Raw genomic sequence first — 23,659 nt, forward strand, 5'->3', positions numbered from 1 at the left:
ATGTAAAGGTTTCCCTTACCAATAAAATTAACATAGAAAAAAAAAAAAAAAAAAAAAAAAAAGAACCAAGACCAAATAAATTGATTTAAGCATCGTTTATTGAACTTCACAAGAGAATACAAATATCATGGCACTAAAGCCAGTTTGCAAATTAAAAAAAAACTTTAGATCCCTCTGACTTTGACAAATCACATAAACCACAATGAATGTTGCCCATTCAGACCTAGAGAAAAAGATCAATGATACTCAAACATCCCTGAATCATTGAGTATTTCAGTTCTTGTTGACCTACAATCATAGTTTATGCACAAGTAATGCTTCCGTCTAACTTTTTAAAAAGCACCTCTAAATTAGAGGTGAAGCTTTATCTCACTGGAAGATTGTAAGACAGAAAATCAACACACAGAATTGTAAGGAGTGGCAGTTCTAAATTTTAAAGAGATTTGAGGTTAAAGCCTTGTTGAAAATTAGGGGAATGAATAAACTGATTTCTAAAAATGGTCATCATAGACAGTAACATGTTTTAACTTATGTTTGGAGTGACTGAATAGGCATGCCTTTAACAAACACTCACTAAATGTTTTTTAGGACATTTATAGCAGACTGTCCCTAGGTTAAACTGAAAAAGATTAGTTACATTCACTTGTGAACATATTGAATCATACTCAATTCTTACCCTGAGAGAATGGAGGAAAACATAATCCTTACAATAGTCAAAAGTCTAAATTTGGCAAGAAAACAGATGGACCCTTTTCTTAAGTGTGCAAACTGAAATCAGTGTTGCATTGAGATCAATGATCTTGTGAGGCTGAAATTGTGGCAGTAGGCATAAAGTTGAGGTGGATGTGAGCTGGACGCATTGGTTACTCACCTACAAGACCATTGCCCTACTTTTGGTCATCTCTGCAACCTTCTTAAGTACTCAAAGCACAGTTGAAGCGCCTCGTCTCGCCAACTGGAAGTGCTTCAAAAAGACTAAATGCCAGAGAACAAGCCAAGGCAAATGTCAGCCATTCTTCCCTCAAATTGTTTGAAGAAAAAAAACAAAAAAAACCTTTGGAAACTTGGAATTTATTTCCAGCTCATCTTGAGAGCATACTGCGAGAAAACACACCTCAAAGGCACTAAAACCTTATATCATAAGAATCTGGTGCCAAAAGAGTCAGTATTATAAATATGAATAATGCAGTAAGTAGGTTTCTTCTGTCCAAATACCAAAAACCATGAGCATTTTGCGAAGCTGAAAGAGGTGATTCTACTGCTCCAGGCCATTTAAAAATAAAAAATCCCCCTCAATAGGCACCAATCCAACCACACTGCAGAAAACAAGTGCCCTCCCCATTGTGTTGACTGTATTGTCAGTATAAACTGATGTGAGCTTCTCTAAACAGCTGTGCTATGATCACGGGGAAGTGTATAATCGAGGTGCAGGCGTGGTTGGGGTCAAATGGCTTTACCTTAGTGGGGAGCACGTCCAAGGCATTGCGGGGCGCTAATTCTCTTCCCCGTCAAGCTCAACTTGGTGTCCTGAGACCCGGGAGCCATTATAGCTGTAGTTAGCAAAAGGGAAAATGTGGCTGGAACAGCAGTAATAACAACAAGAAACATGTACTATTTATAATAATACAAAATAGATCAAATAATTTAATGTGTAGAATAATTTGTGTGGAGCTCTGGTGTGCTGCAAAAAGCTACACCACCACAACCTTTCCATCTGCATTCTATCACACATCAAATTAAGAACATTAACACTACAGAGGATGTTTGCCTGTGAGGTTTACGTAAAGAGATGAAGTCGGATGTAGAGTGGTGAAATTATGGGTTACATGTGCTAATTTTGTGATTTGTGTGTGTACCCCACCATATTTCTTTGGAATGAAAGACTGAAGACTGCCTGAGGGGCATTCTAGGAAAAGAGGACATACATAACATGATTAAACAAGATTCTTTTGATCATACCTTCCAATTTCAATCATAATGCATTGAAGGCTATCTGAAGGGAAGCTCCCTAACTGTCATAACATCTACATCCCTTCAAAAATCCATTGCAGATGCTATGCAATTTTGGGAAGATTCCCTTCATAAAAGACTGAAACATCTAGCAAAAGATACATGGACTTTAACCTGGATGAATTATTCACACACTTTTGGTTTATAATGTCATAACATGAATGTTTAATTGAATTGCCTAAAATACTCATGAACTGGGACAACATATTTCTCCTTAAGAAAAAAAAAATACAATTGTATGAAGCACTTCACCCCCCCACCCAACTCTTAGAACCAATTGCTTTAACTAGCTATGTCAAGCCTGAACAGGGTTCTCACTCCCCATCCTAAGTGTTTCCATCCCAAAGCCCCTGAAATCAATTCACATGACCCTAACGATTGAGACTAATGTAAATGTGAACAAAATAAATGGTCAGACAAACATAATCGTAATTGCATGGGGCTACTTTCAAAAGAAACAAAAAGAACGTAAAATCCTCATTCTCTTTTAAGGTCATTTGAGCGGTTTCCACCCATACTTATAAGTCAATACTTCCAAGTATTCGGTCCATGTAAGAGAGGGATGCAAAGCCAGAGATGGCAGTCATTTGCACTTTAAATCCTGCAAAAACATGCATAATCGCTACTGGCAGACTATAAAACCAGTTCTGTTTGCTATTTAGCAATGACACCTCGAACTCATTCGGAGTCAGTGGAGGCATCCGAATGGAAAACATTTAGAACAAATATGCTTTTCAACTGACAAACTCGTCCCTTTTGCAATGGATCTAATATTTTAATTTAATTGATCTTCTCCAAAAGATGATTTTAATATCAGTTTTAATATTGTCAAACTGGGCAGGTATAACCATCTGCACTAGTGAGGCAAGGGTTAAGAGCATTTAAGTACAGGTTTGTGGATTTGTTTGGTATGGATTCACCTTAATATGCCCAAATGCCTGCCCTTCCTCACTCAAATAGGAGTTTATGAAAAAGGCCTGATGTGTATGTGATTGTGGTGTTAATGTGTACGCAAATGGATCAGTTAACATTGTGTTCTCACTCTCACTCTCTCTCTCTCACACACACACACACACACACACAGACTTCCCACAGGTCCTCTGCACAGTCTAGCTAAACTATGCTATGCTATGTCTTCCTAGTCACTGTGAAATTTAACATCAGTCCAAGCCAAATACAATATGCTGACAACAATTTGGATTAGGATATTTGACTGAGGCTTGCTCCTTTTTTGAACCATGAATTTAATAAAACTGCACCTGACCTGAAGTACTTGGTTTTACAAAAGTCTATACACAAAAAAGGTTCATTTTCACAAGGCACAGTCATTTGACTTCAGAGAATGTCGGACCCGACAAAGTCAAACAGTATTTTATCTATAAAAGTGGCGGCTTATGTAATTCTGAGCACTTACAAAAAAAAAAAAAAAAAAATTCAATTGAAAGTCGCTTAGAATCAAAACTTTCATGGCCATGTAAACGTCTACATTCTGCACATAATGAGATATTTAACATTTTGAGGGGGAAAGATAACTGCAAAATTACAATATCTGGGTTTGATGCAACAGTAATAATTCAATTAATCCCTTTCCTCTAGTTTCTTTTTTTTTTTTTATGTAGGACCAAATTTGCCACACGCACACATTTTCACAACCAAACACGCGTGCACACACTTGTAAGGTGGTAAGGGCTATCGATATGGGGACTCAGATGTGTGTTGCTGAAGGTAATCAGGACGGCGTAGGAGGGACTCCTTGTGTGTTGGAGTTGGCTCATACACTCTTGGTGAAGCAGCTGTGCCAGGGGCGGCCATCTGTTGTGCATCCATTGGGCCTGGAGGCATCATGGGCATCTGAGGGGGTGGCGGCGGTGGATAGCTGTACTGGTACTGCTGATATTGCTGGTATTGCTGGTATTGTTGGTACTGTTGGTATTGATGGTACTGTTGGTAGTACTCGGCATAGCACCTTGTATGGAGAAAGGAGAGTTAAGATGTGCTTTGATGACAAAACAATAAATATTGTTTTCCATATATTTAAATCAATATCTATAAATAATATTGTCCTAACAAAACCATACATCAATTGAAATTTAAAAAAATCTGACCCTTATGACTGGTATTTTGGTCTAGGGTCACACACACACACACACACCTAAACATACATCTGTGTGTATGTGTCATATATATACCTTTTGGTACATAATATTTAATTATGATTAAAAAAAAAAAATATTATATCCATCTTCATACAGATTATTTATGCTGCCAAATATTTAGGATGCCGTTACCTTGCAATTGGGTCGCCATTTTTAACTGCAGGTAGTTCTGGACCACCAGGAGGTGTTGGGAGTAGGGCCCGTCGTTTGGGACGCACCTGGGAGAATTGCTGGGGAACTGGATCAGGCAGTAATGGGGCCGCACGCCGTATTGGACTTCGGTCTCGGTCAGATTTGGTCACTGCCTGCTGTTCGGCCAGCACTTGTTGTCCCTGCTCAAAGAATCGTGCCCTAGCGGCTTCAAAGATGGCTTGGGGGTCAGGTTCTGTGCCTCCCATGGTCCCATAAGCTGGACTGGCACTGTACATAGAGGAATTCGCTCCATAGGCAGGGTTACCAGCGGTAGGGTTGGCGCCCGGCGGAGCATCTCCTTCCGTGGGGTAGCCATCCGCAGCTTGGCTCGTCATCGTGTTCATCACCTGGTCTGCAACAGAACTGTAGACTTGACTCGCCAGGGCACCATAGACTGCGGCACTGACAGGTTTGCCATCAACCCTGGAAGTGGTCAAGTCTTTCAGAGCTGCAAACGTTGGGTCACTGCTCGCAGTGTTGTAGAAAGAGTTGTGGACACTCTGCTGCACCTGAAGGGGAAGTCCGGCAGCAGCAGCAGCAGCTGCAGCCAAGACAGCAGCCTGACTCTGGTGGTGCTCCATTGAAGGCCTGTTAATCGGGCATTCTCCTGCAAAGTGGCCATGTGCACCGCAGCTGGCACATGGGACCTTGTTTGTGGTCGGCTGTATCTTTGAGAGTTCCACTGCAAGTGGACGCCCCATGAACAAGGTCCCGTGAAGACCCTCAATGGCTTGTTCTGCATCCTCTTTGCGCTCCATGTGCACAAAAGTGTAGCCTATTAATGAGGAGGGTTTTGCTGCAAGAAAACACGTCAATGTTATCTAACGGCAAGAAATACACATTGATACGAAGCAGGTGCATTACACAAATACTTACTCTTTACTTTATCACAATCGAGCACTTTGCCGTAAGCTGAGAAGAGATCATATAGGTCTTCAACTGAACAGGAAGAGCACAGGTTCCCCACAAATACTTTGGTGGAATTGAGAGGCCTCCCTTTGGATTCCTCAACTACAAGGCTCCGGCCGTGGTACTCTTGACCATTCAGATCACGGATGGCACGGTCAGCAGCCCCTTCTCCCTGCAGATGGACAAAGGCAAACTGCCTCAGTACAGTTATGTGCACCACTTCTCCATAAGGGGCAAAAAGTGCTATTAGGTCATCTTGTGTGGTTTCCAAATCCAGATTCCCAACAAAGAGCTTCACTGCGTTGTTGTCGTCCATTGCACCCCAGAATACCTAAAAATAGGGAACAAGCCTTATTTCTTACTTTTTGGCGGCAAGACCTAATTCGTTCTAAAACCAAACGGCTCTTAAATTCAAGGAGGGCTTATCAAACATGTGTTGAATTGGCTGAGCTTAATAAGGAACACTGAAACACCGCAATTCGAATTACGCGCGCTTCTTTTACATTCAGTTTCATTGAATAGAAGTGAGCTGTTGAAACAGAACAGCCACGTAGCTGCTTTTCCTTTTTTTATGTAAATAAGTGTTCTTTATGTCACAAGGGTGATAAGACACAAGCAAAAAGAAAAAACAAAGTCTCCGACCATTATTGCTATTATTATAGTTGCTTTAGAAGCCAATTGCTAGCCCGCCAGTCACGGGAACGCGCTGATAATCTGCGCTGCGCCGTCGTTTCTAGAAAGCGCGGAGCTCACCGAGTTTAGCGAATGACAACTGTCGGTGATTTACACGCATACTGTTAGCCAGCTGACTTTGATCGTCTTCCTCTAAATTTTCGCACCTGTCAACCCCATAAGACGCACTATTTGTGGTCATATAAGCCTGAAAGGCACTAACATCGCATAATTAGCACATGCGTACTTTGCTAGCCACGCGCTAGCTTGTTAGCAGCCATAAACAAGGAAATACAAAAAACGATCGCTGGTCTAACTCACTGTTAAAATAATACCGGGAATGGGTAAAACAAAATTACGAGCAAATGCTAATGAAGTAACTAATTCGCAGCACTATGGTATCCAACAGACAAAAGCGTTTTGTCTACCCTCTTACCTAACGCGACGGAGAGACTTCATATCCGTTTCCCGACTGTTTGGTGGTGTTCCTCTGGTGTAGTCCGTGTGAGTACAAATACTGGATGGAAGGATCCGCACTCTGTCATTGTTATAAAGTAGGTTATAAAGTAGGCCTACACTTCTTAAGCAAAGTTGACAATTTCATAGAGAATAATATATATATATATATATATATATATATATATATATATATATATATATATATATATATATATATATATATATATATATATATATATATATATATATATATATATACATTTTTTTAAATAATGTTTTTCGAAATACCTAACGGGATACACCCAGATAGACATAAGTTAAAGAGTTGAGGATTCATGCATGAACTGGAAATTCATTAAACATAATATGTGAATATATTTTCGTGACATTTGATGGAATATGAACGTACTGTGAAATATATTGTTTGTCAAAACAACGCATGCGCAAAACCAGGTGTGAAGCAACTTGTCATGTATGAGAAACTCTCTCTTCTGTAAAACACGTGTGGGAAGACGAAACATAGACAGTGTGAATCACAGTTTCATACTGACGCCTCTAGACATCTTTTCAAGCGTGTGGAAAGGAAAATAACAAGCAGCATTCCCCTTTAATTACATACCTCCTGGACTTTCCACATTTCCAGAAGTATTTCAGAGCATGTTTATCAATCTGACAATTTGGGAACAATCACGAAGTGGTGTTATTTGTTCTTTTTGAATAACAGCGATTGATAAACAAAGGTAAGTGACTCTTCTTCTCTATAGCTTGTAGCATGTTTTTGGTTTTGATTATGTTTTAGTGCCATGTGGCATTTACAGTACAATACAGTAAAATATTAACCTTCAAAGAGAGACTGAAGTTGCGCGCAGTCACGAAGCGTGAGTAAGATGCAGATTATATATATATATATATATATATATGACAGAAGTGTTTAATGACTTTTGACAGATGCTTCGTTATTAAATAACAAGAGACGTGACAACTCGCATGTCACGATTTATTTCTACTGTAAGTTACTCTCTCTCTAGACCTACTATCCTATTAACTACTATGTTATTGACTATTATTATAATGATATCTATTATTACTGCTGAATTATTAGTTAATTACTATTCGTGAATTATATTATTCTGTACATACCTTTTTCTAGCCTCGAATATGATTGCGGCTCATTTTGAAATAAAACTACTGTGTACTGTGCCATGTTGCAAATAAACAGATATATATATATATATATATATATATATATATATATATATATATATATATATATATATATATATATATATCTCCACTGTATATAAATGTACTGCTGTAATACTGTTACAACTAGGCTACTGAAAATATCTTGCTCAGGCAAATTTTTTTAAAAAACCTCAACCTGCATTACAAAACGGAGATAACAGCAGCTCCTTCCCAGTGCATGCTTAAAGGCTTCTTTCCCTCCAGTCTGGACTTGCTCTCCTCATGCCGAGACTCCAGTAAATGAGGCAGCAGTTATTTACCCTGCACAAGATTGCAGTTTACACCCTGTAGTTTTCCATTTACCCCATATTCACCATTGGAATGGTCAACTTTGTTCTGTGTTGTTTTCAGCAATTTGGTCAGCCATCCTTTTAAACGTGCACTATAAAACAAAATTGAAACTAAATAAGAATGTTCACGGTGCTGATTTTTTAATTTTTTTAAGTCATCAATCTCTTATTGTTTCTTATAAAACAGTGAAGCAATTTTATTTGAAATATTAATATTTGATATACCTTTGTGAACTAAATCGAAAGTAGTGTGCCAGTTCATAAATCCATTTTGATGTTATGTGACAAAATATATTTATTTAAAATATTTTAATATATTTGTTTGAAAGACCCATTTTGTTCATAGAGTAACCTTAAAAAATATATAAAACACACTCCATTATAAAACATCGTCAAAAAAAAAAAAAAAAAAAACTAAATCAGTTGTGTACACTGATGTATTTAAGGTGCAAGTATTTTGTGTTTACACCAAAATAATGTATTTTTAAAGATTTCTCATTTTTATTTATTATTGACCCATAAGCAGACTTATTAAAATAATATGATAAACTATTATTAAAGACATGTCTCGGGATTAAATCTGAATAAAGTTACTCATGAATCGACAACATTCAGTGGGCTTTTTTTTCAAGGAACCAAATGGTCCCTTGAGAGGAAAGTTTTAATATAGCACTTCATTAAATATATATATATATACAATAAGTACATATGTTATTTATATTCCATGTAACATCAAAATTATTATTATTATTTTTATTTTTTTTGCCAACATAATTCTCAGAGGAATCTAGGAGCATGAAGTTTTGGTAGATGGCCGTTCCTAAATTTTAACCGTGGAGGCGTGTGTGTCCGTGGGTAGGGATGCTCAGTGGAATATGTAAGCCTCCGTTCCCATAGCAGCCTTTGGCTCTTGCCAAAAAAGTATTCCATACTGGCCCACACAGAGTCAACCTGCTACCCAACCTCACTCCACTAGTGAACAAGTTACTTTAGTGCTAGCTTTAGAGACTAGAGTGTTCATTATATAAGATGCATCAGTGTAGTTTTGAAACAATCATTCAATTTCATTTCAATTTTCATTATTATTATCTTTAACGGAACAGGACAGATTCTCTTCAGTGATAAAACGCCTTTATTACACACTTCTTGAATTTTGCACTAATTTCAGTTCCTCTTCACTTTCCGTAAAGTGTGGAATAAATGACGCTTCTGTTGTGTCGTCTTTAAGAACAATGCAAGTGTTTTTTTGAATGGTCTGTATGAATGCAGAACAAAAACAGTAGAGATGTGCTATTAGTCATACTGAGACACATGGTTCTCACATGGCCAGGAGAAAGACCGTGTCATCGAGGAGTTTCCCTCGGCCGTTGAAGAGCAACGGTCGGAAGGAATAAGTAGGCACATGATTGTGCTGAAAATAGTCATTCTAGGAAAACAGTGGCAAAATATTAGATGTGTGCATGAATAATTTACGGTAAGACTCTCTGACCTAAAAACATCCCCTTGAAGTGGTCAGAGCTTCCTGTTTTTTTGTCATGTGCCAGCACAAACATCCACAAATAAGAGAAACAGAGATTCATTGCCAAAGGAGTTGAAATCTTGCTGTTGTTCTGAAGATGCAGGACGACCCGGTCTACGACTATCCTGAAGCTCGGCCCGTGGGGGAGAGACGGACATGTTCACAGAGAGGATCCCTGAGGAGCATCAGTGTACTGGACCGGCTCTTGTTGACGCACCCTGTGTGGCTCCAGCTCTCCATTAACTCGGCTACAGCTCTACACATCCTTCAGCGTGAGCCCCCCGGGGTGAGCAGCACATCCGAACCACCATCTGTTTTAAAAACAGACGGTTACAACAAACTTTAAAAGCATTTTTGTAAACTCTTGATACCTTGCAGACCTTCCTGGTGCGTAAGTCCAGTACATCGCAGAAAAAAATGTTGTGTGTCCGGCTGGCAGACGACAGCATGCCGTCCTTCTTCAAACAGGTCGTCATCCGAGAAGAAGACTCAGGTGAGTTTGAAAGGTAACAGTTTTACAGTATAGAGGTATATGTTAAGCTTGATGTCCTACGTGAAAACAAGCAATACGTCTTTAAGAAAAATGACGAAAAATGTACATATTTAAATTGCATGTAAAATACATGTTACATTAAGATTAGTATCATTCAGTCATATTATTCTGCTTTTTTTTTTTGTCCACTCAAACTATTGCCTTTTTATCAACAGCCTTCTCTTTGGAAAGCTCTGCTATTAGTTTCCCAGACCTGTGCAGACTCATTGCCTTCTACTGTGTTAGTCGGTATGGATTAGTCTTTACTATTTTGTATCTACAACAACAGCATGGCACTCCCCAAATATGACATTTCTATTTCATGATTTGCATTTATCTGCAGGGACGTTCTTCCTTTCACTCTGGAGCTGCCTGAAGCTATTGCCAAGGCTTCTTCACACAAACAGTTGGAGTCCATCTCTCATATGGGTGTGGGTAGGTACAAGATTCATAGTCTGTTGAAATGAAATGCAGGTCCTGTAAGGCATGGTAGATCATTGCTTCTTGTTAGAAAGATGAAGGCTGGAGTATTGATGCTCAAAATTCACCTTTGCCATCACAACAATATATTATAGTTTAATTACATTATTTTCAAATAGAAAGCAGTAAATTAAATACACACACACACACACACACACACATAATAAATGTTAACAATTTACACAATTTTGTAAAAATCAATTAAATTTGATTGCAAAAACATTGCAGTGTTTTGTGTGAGTGTGTGTGTGTGTTTTACACTTAATGTTTACTGCTTCAATTTAATATTGAAGATTAACTTAAAGTAAAATAGAGGAAGTGTAGTATCCAGTATTAGCCAATATAATTCCAATAACTGATATAACATTTTTTGAAATTAGCCAGGTTATACAATTTTTTTTTTACAATTCGTAAATTTCAGCTAATGTTTAATATATGTATCTCCTGATTTCAATGCTCTTCTGTATTCAACAGAGTTCTGGAGTTCCCACTTAAATGTTCGGGGCCCTCGTAATGAACCTCCAGCCACTGACAAACTCGTTCCTCCAAGTTCAAGCCCACAAGACTGCTTAACGCCCATCAATCCGAACCCCACCCCGTTCCAGGAGCTTTGTCCGATCCAAACACGGAGACCCTGTGAACTAGATTACGGGTGTGGCAAAGGTTTATGTTTTGTCAATCCTCTTTTCCTACAAGACTACCCAGGTCGCAACACCATGCGCAGGCGTCATCATTTCAAAACCAGCTTCAAGGTGCGTGTCTCCACTGAAAATTCGGGCCCCACGTCACCCCCTGTCCTCCCACCACCTCCCCCGCCATTACTGGCTAAAGCCAAATGCAAAGCCAGATTGAAAGCTGCAAAGCCGATGACCCCACCTGAAGCAGTTCAGGCCAGTGAGGAAGAATTCAAAAAGACTGTGGAGGAAGCCTCCGACTACATGAAACCTTGTGATTCATCACAGAAGAAAGCCAAGGTCATCTCTACTCTTTCTCCCACCGCTGAAGAAGATGACTATCAGATACCTAAAGCTCTTCAGAAGGTAAAGAACCTATATCATGAGACATTTTAGTTTAATTTCTGAGTTATTAATAACTGCCTCTTTGCGTTTTTAGGCTTTGCCAAAAGTCCTGGAGCAGAAAGGACAGGAAGAAGATGAGGAGGAAGAGGACGATAGACTTGTGCTGGAACAGCGACATGCTCCGTCTCTCAGTGAGCTGGACAGCTGCAGTTCCCTCAGCAGCCTCGACGAGACGGAGGAGAGTCCCGAACGTCCTCCCCTCATACGAGGCACTAGCAACCCCGTCATGCCACCTCCCAGGAAGTCCATGTCTGCTCTGCGCAAAATGAGCGCCGCCTTCATATCCTTTTTCGCCCCAGAGAAGCGAGTGGCGCGGATGGTGGAGGACCTGTCTCGTGACCGTCGCATGGCATTTGGTGCTCTGGTTCAGGACTTCCTGAGGCAGCAGAGAGAGGCGCTGAAGCCCCACTGCTTGACCTCCGCTGTACAGCTGCTGCAGGATTTGCGTCTCTTCATCAATCAGGCCAAAGGTTTCCTTCTGGAATGTGGAGAGCTGGAACCTCCAATAGAAACTCTTCTGACCGAGAATGAAAAAGGTATTTGAGTCCGTGTGATTTTGTTTAATAATGCTGTCTGTATCATTTCACCAAGTTAAGTGTTGAAATATATTAATGTTTTCCTGTGTGCAGACCAAGCACTGGAGAAGGCCATGTTCCGCTGTGTGCTGAAACCTCTGAAGCCTCAGATTGATGCGGCTCTTCGGACCCTGCACAAACAAGATGGTTCCTTACAAAGAATGATGGACAGCTTGCAAAGAGCCAAAGACGCCTCGCCACAGAAGCTCTTTGGGGTGCAGGTGGGCGTTCCGGATGCCCAGGGTATTGAGAAAATTAAGCACAAGCTGACTCTAATGCAGCGGGCGTACTCACCCATTGACAAAGTGCTGCTGGTCTTGCAGATCTGCAAACTCATTTACAAAACCATGAAAAACAAATCAGGTAAGGACTTCTAGAATAACACGGGTTCATTTTACATGTGTGGATTTATTCTCGTACTTACTCTACTATTCATAAATTCATATTATTATAATACAGTTGTGTAATAATAATTATTAACATTTAAAATTTATTAACATTTAAAATGACCGTTTTAAAAGTCAATGCTGAATTTACATTAGTGTCCAGAGTAACATAATTCTTCAGAAATCATTATAACATGATGATTTGCTGCTAAAGAAGCATTTCTTATCATCGATTAAAAAAAATAAATAATAATAATTCAAAAGCATTTATTTGAAATAGAAATCTTTGTAACATCATACATGTCTTTTATGTCACTGTTGATCAATTTAATGCATCCTTGCTGAATAAAATTATAAATTAAAAAAATTTAATAACAATCTTACTCATCCTTAACTTTTAAATGGTAGTATAATTGTGTAGGTGTAACCAGTAGGGAGGCACAATATACTGTTAACATATTGATAATTGGCTGATTTTACATATTGGATATTGAATTTGACATGCTAATTTCCCAAATATTTACATTTAGATTACCTTAGTCATCATCTAACATTTATCTATGTTCTTAAAAACAGGGCAGGAATTTGGTGCAGATGACTTCCTCCCTGTTCTCTCATATGTGATGGTGCTGTGCAATATGCCAGAGGTTTCTCTGGAAGTGGAGTATATGATGGAGCTTTTGGAAAGCTCTTGGCTTACAGGAGAAGGTATGGACACAAACAGCTCCATGTACACTGCACTCAGATGTAATTTTGAGTTACAAGGCTAATCAATACATGAATATGTATACCTAACTTTTAAATTTTTTACATTTGGTAAACTTTGAGTGTGAGTGTTATCCTCTCACCCAGACTCACGCTTAATTCTCTTGAAGGGGGTTACTATCTGACAAGTGTCTATGCCAGTCTGAGTCTGATTCAAAGTCAGCCGGAGGATGTGCCACCCAACGGCCTTACAAACCAGGCCAGAGCGTCTCTGAAAGAATGGAGCCGGCGTCGGAGCAACGAAACCACAAGTCAGAAAGACAACAAACTGCACCAGGTCAGATACACTTGGTTGAACATAACACATCTACTCTAACTGTGCAAGTATAGTCCAAAAAAAACACGTTTTGTTTCTGTGCTCCAGGGGTTTATAAAGGTGCTGTTTCAAGATGGTGACAGTAGCTTAGTAAAAACTCTGATGTGGAAGACTGCGCTCAATGGTGAGGCTATGGCTCAGCTCTGTGCTGTGAAGTTTGGAGTGGACCGGCCGGAGGATTACAGCCTGTACTGGAGGAGAGACGGGGTGTTAACGCCTCTCCCGCCTAACACCCAGATTCAAGACCTGCAGAGCATGGGTGTGAGTGGGGTTCCTCTTATTTACCAGGCGTCCAGTCAGGATGAAAGGTCCCAGAAGCTGAACAGAGGGAGCGCGGTGGATCTGACAGAGGCGGCTTCATAATATGGGACTTTTTCAGATGCAACACATGAAGGTCAAAGCAATTCTGCATTTTATGCAGCATGCCTTATTTGTCAAAGAAAGGCTGATGAAATAACAATATCCTCATAATGGAGCTCAGTAACCATTTGAGGTGTTTTCCACTGAATCCTTTTAATGTTGACTGTAAGATTAGATTACACCTCTAATAAATATTGTTTGTTGGCATTCATGGAACCTTTCCATTAAACAGTATGTTCTTCATATTAAAAATGTTTTTTAGTTTATGAAAATGTTCTTTACACACTAAAAAAAGTTGTTGTTTTTCTTTCGGGGAACCAAGAATTCTTCTATGGCATTGCTGCAAGCCCTCGTTTTGGAACCTTTATTTTTAAGTTTGTAGATTTTGTAAGATGCTAAATCAACCTGTTTAGTGTCCATTGCTGGTAATTATTTATTGTGTTTAGCTGGTGTTGTGTAATATTTATTTGGGCTTAAAAATTTGCTTGTAACTTTTTTGTAAAAAATTTGCTAAATGTATATAATGTGCGAGTACATCATAAATTCATCTACCAACCCGCTTTTTTGTCTTATCGCGAATCATTACGGTACATTTATCATAAGTGATTATTTTTGCACTATTGTAGCCTGTTCGGTGTCGTCACCGCTGCGGAGTAACACATACCTTCGTAAATCGCCATAGACAAACTTGAAGAAGAAGCTCCGGTCAGAATGTTCTTCCGCAGGATGCGTGCAGTTCTGTTTATTAACCGCTAGAGCGCCAAAATTTTTAGTGTTGCTTTAATAATCTCATAAATTGGTTATTAATGACTGGATTCATTACTCCAACTCTCTGTTCTCAGATTATCATTATAATTTTTTAGTATTTTCTAATGTACAATGTATGATTAACTAACCAATTATGGAAATATCGTATTTATTAGATGGTAAGTTTTGAGGTATTGGAATTTTAGTCTAATCATCTTGTATAATGAAAATATTTGAAAAATATTTGTATAATGAAAAAGGCATGGCACAAATGTTCGGATATTTTGAAAGTAAATAATAACAATAAAACACCTTCAGAAATGATTGGTTTTATTTTGTAGGGGCTGTTGGTTTCCGTCATCCACACTGAACACTGACAACATATTTCGAGAAACCACAATTCCTTTAAACCAGTGAATGATGTGCAGATTTCTTTTATATGATACTGAATCAGCAGATGAACTCTAGACTATATATGATCCGAAAGTAGCACAGAGCATGTTTCCGTTTTAAAGTAAGTTGAGAAAGTGTGTTACATGTTGCGATTACATAAGCCCCACCCTCGCACAGCAAGTTCAGTCTTGTCAGCGCTTCCACATGCCTGTGTGGGAAGTGTGGGCTGCGGTCTGAATCCAAGTAGGAACAGAAATTTCTAATTAAAACTCTAATCAGAGTTGCCTTTGTTTAGAAGTGAACAGATAAAATAGAAGATCAGTGGGGAAAGGTAAACTACTGGATGTGTGTGTGGTTCTTCCTTCCTCCTACGTGTGAAAGGTTTTGTAATCATTACCAGTGCCTTCTTTGTGCACTCTGCAGCCTTTTGTTCATTTCTGAAAGTTGCTGTGGCTCAGTGTGGACTGTGTGTCCCTCAGCACCAGCAGGCCGAGTCCACGCAGCTCATTTCCAGCAGCTCGGCCTCTACCTTCTCGGCATCGTCTTGGAAGCGTTCGACGAAGGATTGGATGAGTCCTGCAGCGCTGCCTTCATACTCAACCAGGTCCACAGCGTCATCTACAACAAACAGCAGCACTTTATGAACTTTTGTATATGTGTTGCTGTGTTACTATGCCTCTGATCATATGCAAATGGTCATTTTTCCGGGCATGGAGAAGGAGGGAGGCTAAACACGAACCTTTGATGTAGGTGTTAGCTTGGACAAACATCTTGCGAGCTTCCTTACGGAGCAGAACCGTCTCTCTGAGGCGCAGGAAATTGTGGGTGCCGTCAGCGGTCACCGCAGAGTAGCCTTCATACAAAGCCCTTCCTCCCTCCACGTCAGCTGTGGACTTGTGCAGCTTTAGAAAAAGAAAACCAGAATACAAACTCAGTGGTGACCCTGGAGCACAAAAACTGTCTTAAGTCGCATGGGTATATTTGTAGCAATAGCTAACAATACTTTGTTTGGTTCAAAATGATCAATTTTACTTTTATGACAAAAATCATTAGGATATTAAGTAAAGATCATGTTCCATGAAGAAATTTTGTATTTTTCCTACCGTAAATATATCAAAACCTAATTTTTTAATAGTAATATGCATTTCGAATGATTAATTAGGACAACTTAAAGTGATTTTCTCAATATTTCAGGCTTCAGACTCCAAGTTTTCACATAGTTGTATATCAGCAAAATGTTGTCCTATCCTAACAAACCACACATCAATGGAAAGCTTATTTATTAATTTGTGTATAAATCTGAGTTTAAAAAAAATGACCCTTATGACTGGTTTTGTGGTCCAGGGTCAAAACTTGTATTACTAAACATAACCATGGCTATTTGCAGAAGTATTCATGCAGAAGCTCATTTCTGTTCCCTATTAAAAAAAAAAAAAGTTAACTATGAGATGAAGTTCAATCTCTTAAGATTGTCATATTTATAATACATATTAATATATATATCATGTCTCACAATTCACAATTATGAGAAATAAAGTAGCACTGTGATAGTCACAGTGTGAAAACATTTATTCCTTGAAATAAGACAAACTGAAATAAAGCAAATAAAATAAACACATTTTATTTTTCCGCTGTTTGCCAAGGTAACATTTTCTCATTTTCAATAGGTTTCACTTGAATAAAATCAAAAATCTTAATATATAATAACAATAATAAAAAAAACTACATAAACATTAAAAAGTAAACTAATATAAATTACAAAAAACTTTCTCAATATAAAGGATTCAAATGTAAATGGTAAATATAAACATTTGATCAAAATATTAACTATACTACATTACACTGATATGTAGTATATTATTTTAACAACAGACAGTGTATGTGGTGCAGTATTCAGTTGCGATTTCTATTTGAACCCAGTAACAGTCTGTACCTGCAGTTTACAGAGGAACCTCTGGATGGCGCTCTTTCCCACTGTGTGTATCTTGCTGCGGTCGAGTGTTATGACCGCATCTGGCCGTCCGTCTGCCCCCGTACACTCCTTCAGACCAACCAGTCCCTCTCCAGCCTCCAGCAGAACCCGCAAAATCACAAACCGGGCCTGCATGTGTGCCTACGACAAGGAGATATAGGACAGTGTTAAGATCGGAAAACCATCAATGGCGAGAAACAATGATTTCTGCGCATTCCCACATCTCACCTGTCTCCAGCTCTTGCTCTCTGACGTGTAGAACTCCAGCCCCAGCAGGCCGGCACGCACCATGTTCAGCCAGTTCACATACACAACCTCCTCTGCTTCCTCCCCTTCATGCCCGAAAATACTGCCACACGCACAAATTGCTCAGCATCCATACCTTAATGAATGAATTCACGCAGAAGTGGCTGAAGTTCAGTGCCTCACCTGAGCACCTGCTTGTTGAGACACAGGTAGAGACCTACACACTCGGCTCGACACTCCTCATAAGACGAGGCAATGGTGGAGAACTTGCTGTCCCACGTCTCGCTACCCTTGTACCAGCTCGAGATCTGCAATCAAAAAGGACCGTTTTGGGACTGTCATCCACGATGCATAAAGCACAGTGAAATAAAAAAAAATTATAAAAACCTCACCGGTTCTCCTGTTTCTGGATTCCGAACAGCAGATTGATCGAAGTTGAATTTTCCCTTATCATCCTGTTTCAATACAAACACATAAAAACAAATGGTGATACATTTGTACTGTCAGTGTTGATGATTACACAATTAGATTTCTTCATATAAAATCGACTTTTAAGTACATAAAGTCCAAAAGTCACACATATACAACAATGACTGTGCTTCACAACCTGAACAAAGAGCTTCCCGCTGCCATGACCCAGCAGCTCGTGGAGTCCCACCTGTACCTCAAACGAAGGACCCTTCCATTTGATGTACAGGTCCTACGGGAAGAAGCCACAGAGGACGAGTTATTACCACTCTGAGCCTCCGTTACAAATGTTAGATTCATTAGAAGCCCACAGACAGCAGTCTTAGGTCTTACTTTGTCACTCTCCTCAAGGAAGGTGAGCTTGTCTTTCTGTGTGGCATATGCAACTGCCAGCACATTGCCAAGGGACACGTTCTTGAAACCTTCTGTCTGTCTGATGTCGTCATCTACAGATAGAGAAATGGTAAAAAAAAATGAAACCTGACTGCATTTGGAAAAAAAGAAAATGTTGGATGAGAGGGCTTACAGTTTGGAATGTTGATTCCTGCAGGGATGCCGCTGCCGGCGAAGGTGAGGACATCCAGAGAGGTGAAGTCTGGCTTGAGGAAGCGGTCCTTCTCAAACGCTGGAGGCCAAGGCAGCTCTGGTAGTAAGACTTCAGCCGAGCTCACCAACTGAGCAAAGCGAGCGCTCATGGCCTTGTTCACCACAGCAACAAAACCTGATGGAGCAGATGGAGAGTGTGGAGGAGAGAAAGACATTGTGGTCATAATTGGGAATCTACGAATAGTTGTTTTAAGCAATTTGTGTGTCATTTACTCTTTTTCACTACAGCTTTTAAAGTTTGGGGTCAGTTTTGATGTTCAGCAAAGCTGCATTTGTTTGTGGGTCAAAGACGAAAAAGTGTTTAAGCACAAAAAAAAAAAGTGCAATACTGCTTTAAACTGTTCTAGCCCCCCCCCCCCCCCCCCCCCCCAAAAAAAAGGAAAAAGTTTTTCGTTTTATTTAATTGGAATTTTTTTTTTTTTTTTGTGAGCAAAAAATAAATATCATACATTTTGCCCTGATTTACAGAAGACACCCAGTAAAATGTCATTCAGTGTAAGAATCATATTAAAAGACTAATTATTCACCCCAAATACTAATCAGTTGTAATTTTACATTTTTAACATTTGCCACTATCCTAGGTTTTGCCCATTTGTCAGTAAGAATTTTGTACTAATTTAAAACACAATCAAATTTAGTATGTTCCATTATTCATTTACATATTTTAATATGTACACGTCAGAATAAGCATGTTGTTAGAATTTTGCATAAATATTGTGTTACACTGAATGACAATGTAACATTATTTCAACCAAATTTTGACGTTTTATTCTCCAAAAACTTATTTAAAACCTTAAAAGTAGACATTTTACTTACATTTATTGTGCTTTCTATGGACACAAAATCACTTTTGTACATTTTTCTTGATGCGGACATCTTAACGTCTTTGACCCTTGTTAAAAATACATAATGATGTGAAATATTTCAATTTATAATAAATTTTTTCTATTTTAATGTATTTTAAAATGTCGTTTTATTCCTGTAATGGCAAAGTACACTTTCAAGAAACATATAATTGTGCTGCTTAATATTTTTATGGAAACTGTGATACTTTTTAAAAGATTTTTTTAAAAACATTAAACACATTGTCATTACTGAATTAAAAAATTAATAATTATAAAAAAAAGTTTTAATGATCCCAAACTTTTAACTAGTAGGTTTTTTTTGCATGTTGGGGTTTCCACATGACATTGATTTGATGAACAAAGATTATAAATGAATAGTAACAATAAATAAATAAATAAATAACGGTCACGTCAAACTAATTAAGATTGTCTTTCAAGAAATTATTTCTTTTAAATGAAGCATATTTTTTAAATTATGATATCATTTTGATCATTTAGATTTTATGTCTGCCAAAAAACAACATATTTTTAATTAGAAATAAAATCTAAAAATTATAGATGAGGTCTCCTGTATGTATGTACTGCATAATGCGTTTTTAAAGGGGGGGGGGGGGGGGTGAAATGCTCGTTTTCACTCAATATCCTGTTAATCTTGAGTACCTATAGAGTAGTACTGCATCCTTCATAACTCCAAAAAGTCTTTAGTTTTATTATATTCATAAGAGAAAGATAGTCTGTACCGATTTTTCCCGGAAAAACACGAGCGTCTGGAGGCGTGACGTGTGGGCGGAGCTAAAGAATCACGAGCGCCAGTAGGCTTTTGCGTTGAGAGCATGTGGAAGCTGTGACACCGTGAGGGAAAAACCATCATCCAAAACAAACCATGGCTTACAGTCAGATTCAGATGTTTATTTATGATCCAGAATCAGATCCTGAGGCTGAAACTGAACGAGAGCAGCAGCAGCAACGACTCGCTCTGAGCGGGGCTCGAACCCGGGTCTCCGGGAGGGGACGCACTAACAAGGAGGCAGAGATATTTTAAGCAATTTTACTCAACACACGATCGAGACCCTTTTTCGTTGTGATTGCATCATCCTTAAGAAATAAACGATACGCAAATCCGGTGTCAAACTGGGCCTTGTTTGTAAAACAAGCATCTTCGAAATGCAGGGAACAAACACAAACACTTGCACAACTCCGTTGATGCTCTGTAAAAATAAACTCTATCCACTGGTCCCTTAATGCTGTTCTTTTTTTGGTAATCTGTGAAGGGTTGTCTTGCCCTGGCAACCAAAAACACACTTCTTTTGTCTTGTCAACGCTCTCGCTCTGATCAGTGAATCGCTCTGATCAGTGAAATGTCTGTGCTCAGCCTCGCTATACGGGAGCGCCCGCTCTTCCAGCAGAAGTGCCCTCAGGACCCATATAAGGAAACTCCGCTCCATCTAACGTCACACAGAGCCATACTCGAAAAAAACTTTCCGAAACTTGTGACAAACTGGAAGGAGTATTTTGGGAACAAAAATACTCCTTCAAACGTACAACTTAATTTTTGAAACTTTGTCCATGTTTAGAATGGGAATCCAACTCTTTAACAGTGTAAAAAACTCAGTATGCATGAAATAGCATTTCACCCCCCCTTTAAATAAGTCTGGGCAAAACAATAGATATAAAAATATTTGAGCTCACCTTCAAATTCACCCCTTGAGCCAAATGGATCTCTGTAGCTCTCAATAAAACCAATGTAACTGTATAAAAATGAAAACAATACGAAAAAAAAGAGAATAAGCTTAGAATATACAAGCATAGCTCAACAATAAAACCAAACATTTAGGCTTATGTTGAGAATTTGCTCTGTTAAATATAGGTCAGTCACCTCTCCACAATAGGTCCTTTGTCTTTGATCCAATAGCGGGAGCCTTCTTTATGGGCTTCCACTGAGCCACAGGAGAAACTGCGGATGTACTCCTCCAGCATCCTCTTCTGGTTGTCATTCCCTGCATAATCCTAAAACATAATCCTTTTTTATTCATGCTTTAAAAGGTCATCGATTGCATCTCACACCCAAAAGTACCAGTGAATCTGTGTTTTTGTTTTTTAGGTTGAATGTTGTCATACCTTGGCTTTTTCCAAGTTCTGACACACTTTCTCCATAAGAAAGGCATAATCGCCTTTCTTAACAGAGAACACACCATCCTCAAATTCATGTTTGCCACAACAAACTTCACTCTTTCCCTCAACAGCACAGTTATCTGCAGAAGGGAGGGAAATAAAGGCAATGAGAAAATAATCGAGAAGGAAAAAATTAAATGAAGAATAAAAGATTGAAATGAAAAGTTATTTCAATCAAACTGGATTTAAACTGCCCTGTATACTCACCCTTCTCGGCAGACGCTAAACGCACCTCATAGCACCGTTTCCCATCGATTTCAGTCTTGAACAGACGGGTGTTGTAGGCACTCAGGTTCTGCAAGGATGATTAGGTACTGCTAAATTAGTATACTAGAAAGAGCTGCTGTCAGCAAACATACAACAAAATAATGGCTCACATGGTAAATGGGCAAAAATATTTTTCAGGGGTTCAGAAATGTATATATATATATATATATATATATATATATTTTAATAATAATAATAATTAATAGAAGCTCAAATGTGTGACCTCCTGGGTTAACCATTTTTGATGCTACATTAAATAATTACACTTTCATTACACTTTCACTATTCATGATACATAATGTTCCATTTTTGTATTGCAATATATATTGTGCATGATATATTTTTACACCCCTAGTTAATAGTGAAAATTAACCGATTAATTATTTGTGCAGTTACCGCTGTGGCAACCCCTAATGAGAGCAACTGAAGCAGAGAGATAATACTCTATTTGTGTCATATTAATTCAGCCAGATCTCTCACGTGTGCACTGTACCTTGGAGTCCAGAAATTTCTGGGCAAACTCTGCGTCTTCTAAGCAGCAGTTCCCTGAGAAGTATGCCGAGATCCCCTAAGAGAAAGGCATTATTAGATAAAACACCAACCCGAGTCTGAGCTGTCCAAAAGTCATTTTGTATGATTTTATTTCTTTTACCTTCTCACCCAGGCCGAGCTGTTTCTGCTTGTCTTCCAGGGAGTAGAGGGACTCACAGCAGCAGCCCCACAGTCTCTCCATGTCACCGGGGCTCTGTTTAAAGGCCAGACTCTCCCACACCAGAGCCTTGAACTTCTCCTGCACATTAAAGTAAGCAGAATTCATCAAACACTAAAACCTTTGGGATTTAACATTAAATTCTGATAGAGCACACGGGGGACATATTTGACCTTTGGTAGGTTGGGGATGAATTTGGTGTCCCCGAATGACTTGTAGTTCCCCATGTTTGCATAAAGCCCAGCAGCATATACGAGAAAGGCCTGGAAACAGATATTACATTGTTATGACAAATGGACACAGCAGTGATGTTAACTTTGGTGTTGGTAACAGGTTCTTCACCTGATACTCCTCTGCGCTCAGTCCAGCTGCAGTCGCTGCTGTCTCCAGCTGCTGTGGCGCCTGAGCACGGAACATTTTTTGCAGCAGTACGTAGATGTTGGCAGACTCGGGAGACGTCTGGATCAGCACGATCAGGCCACCGTACCAGGACGCCCGAGAGAGGTAGTGTGCATACAGTTGCTCTTTGGGAGACAAGAGCTTGAAAGCTTCCCGGCAGTCCAGAGCAGAGATCCCAATGTCATTTGGGAGGTAATACTGAGAATCCACCATTTCAGATTTTAGGCAGCTTGATCGCTATCAACTGAAAAATCACAACAACAAAAAATCAGACACTTATTGAATATCTCAATATGCAAAAGCAGAAAATAACCTGATTATTATTGATGATACACATATAAACTCTACATACACCGCTAACACAAGCCAGTAACGTTAGATGAGTAGATACTTTTAATATTTCAAAATGTAAACATACACCGTCAGAAGTGTGGCTTATAAGGCTGAAATGTGAATCAGCACTGACAAAGGGAGTTTCTCTTTCACTTCTGGGACTTGAGCTAATACTGTTAGCACACTTGATAGTGCAGGAAATCAGACAATGAAATCCCGTTCATCTGTACGTTACCATGCAAACATATGAGCGATAATTCACTATCCGCTTATATTATCATATATAATAGCGAAAGTAGGGTTTATCTTTAAGCGATAAACAAGATATTATTAATAACATATTATATAACTTCTACCTTAATTGTGCGTTTAGTCCTGTCAAAATGAGCACAAGCTTCCGAATATACTTCCGTTACTCATTCAATTGGATGACCCGCCCCTCAGCCAATCAGACGACGGGAAAGATAACTGACTGGTGTGAGAACCAATAGGAACAGCAGGTGAAAAGGTTTTTGGTTGCAAATGAAATAGTAGTTTTGTCAAAAGCAAATTTAGGA

General features: G+C 39.0%; 3 protein-coding genes across 6 annotated transcripts; 1 reads left to right on the plus strand and 2 right to left on the minus strand.

Moving 5' to 3' along the window:
• Window positions 1-80: 80 nt before the first annotated feature.
• rbm14a (RNA binding motif protein 14a) lies at window positions 81-6,514 on the minus strand. 2 transcript variants are annotated; one of them, XM_052587464.1, is made up of 4 exons: window positions 6,376-6,514; window positions 5,235-5,598; window positions 4,299-5,154; window positions 81-3,976 (listed from the first exon to the last, which is right to left on the minus strand). In XM_052587464.1, the coding sequence occupies exons 2-4, from the start codon at window positions 5,581-5,583 to the stop codon at window positions 3,700-3,702; spliced, it is 1,482 nt and encodes a 493-aa protein (XP_052443424.1). In that variant the 5' UTR covers window positions 5,584-5,598; window positions 6,376-6,514; the 3' UTR covers window positions 81-3,699. The 2 variants fall into 2 exon arrangements, with proteins under 2 accessions (XP_052443424.1, XP_052443425.1); XM_052587465.1 differs by having other exon boundaries at window positions 6,261-6,382.
• Window positions 6,297-14,878, plus strand: rin1a (Ras and Rab interactor 1a). 2 transcript variants are annotated; one of them, XM_052587461.1, is made up of 11 exons: window positions 6,297-6,443; window positions 9,550-9,738; window positions 9,831-9,945; window positions 10,161-10,233; window positions 10,328-10,419; window positions 10,939-11,504; window positions 11,578-12,079; window positions 12,173-12,481; window positions 13,081-13,212; window positions 13,380-13,546; window positions 13,634-14,878. In XM_052587461.1, exons 2-11 carry the CDS (start codon window positions 9,550-9,552, stop codon window positions 13,946-13,948), a joined length of 2,460 nt encoding a protein of 819 aa, XP_052443421.1. In that variant the 5' UTR covers window positions 6,297-6,443; the 3' UTR covers window positions 13,949-14,878. The 2 variants fall into 2 exon arrangements, with proteins under 2 accessions (XP_052443421.1, XP_052443420.1); XM_052587460.1 differs by lacking the exon at window positions 6,297-6,443 and adding an exon at window positions 6,887-7,138.
• A 127-nt stretch (window positions 14,879-15,005) lies between these two features.
• Window positions 15,006-23,591, minus strand: LOC127985461 (dipeptidyl peptidase 3-like). 2 transcript variants are annotated; one of them, XM_052587463.1, is made up of 18 exons: window positions 23,459-23,591; window positions 22,713-23,013; window positions 22,544-22,633; window positions 22,314-22,451; window positions 22,155-22,229; window positions 21,602-21,689; window positions 21,341-21,474; window positions 21,099-21,229; window positions 20,912-20,970; window positions 18,298-18,492; window positions 18,105-18,217; window positions 17,911-18,003; window positions 17,696-17,758; window positions 17,487-17,611; window positions 17,286-17,406; window positions 17,019-17,198; window positions 15,825-15,987; window positions 15,006-15,703 (listed from the first exon to the last, which is right to left on the minus strand). In XM_052587463.1, exons 2-18 carry the CDS (start codon window positions 22,980-22,982, stop codon window positions 15,561-15,563), a joined length of 2,181 nt encoding a protein of 726 aa, XP_052443423.1. In that variant the 5' UTR covers window positions 22,983-23,013; window positions 23,459-23,591; the 3' UTR covers window positions 15,006-15,560. The 2 variants fall into 2 exon arrangements, with proteins under 2 accessions (XP_052443423.1, XP_052443422.1); XM_052587462.1 differs by lacking the exon at window positions 23,459-23,591 and adding an exon at window positions 23,188-23,331.
• Between the last annotated feature and the right edge of the window lie 68 nt (window positions 23,592-23,659).

The sequence above is a fragment of the Carassius gibelio genome, chromosome B21 (assembly GCF_023724105.1).
Source record: "Carassius gibelio isolate Cgi1373 ecotype wild population from Czech Republic chromosome B21, carGib1.2-hapl.c, whole genome shotgun sequence".
In the NCBI taxonomy this organism is placed as follows: Eukaryota; Metazoa; Chordata; class Actinopteri; order Cypriniformes; family Cyprinidae; genus Carassius; species Carassius gibelio.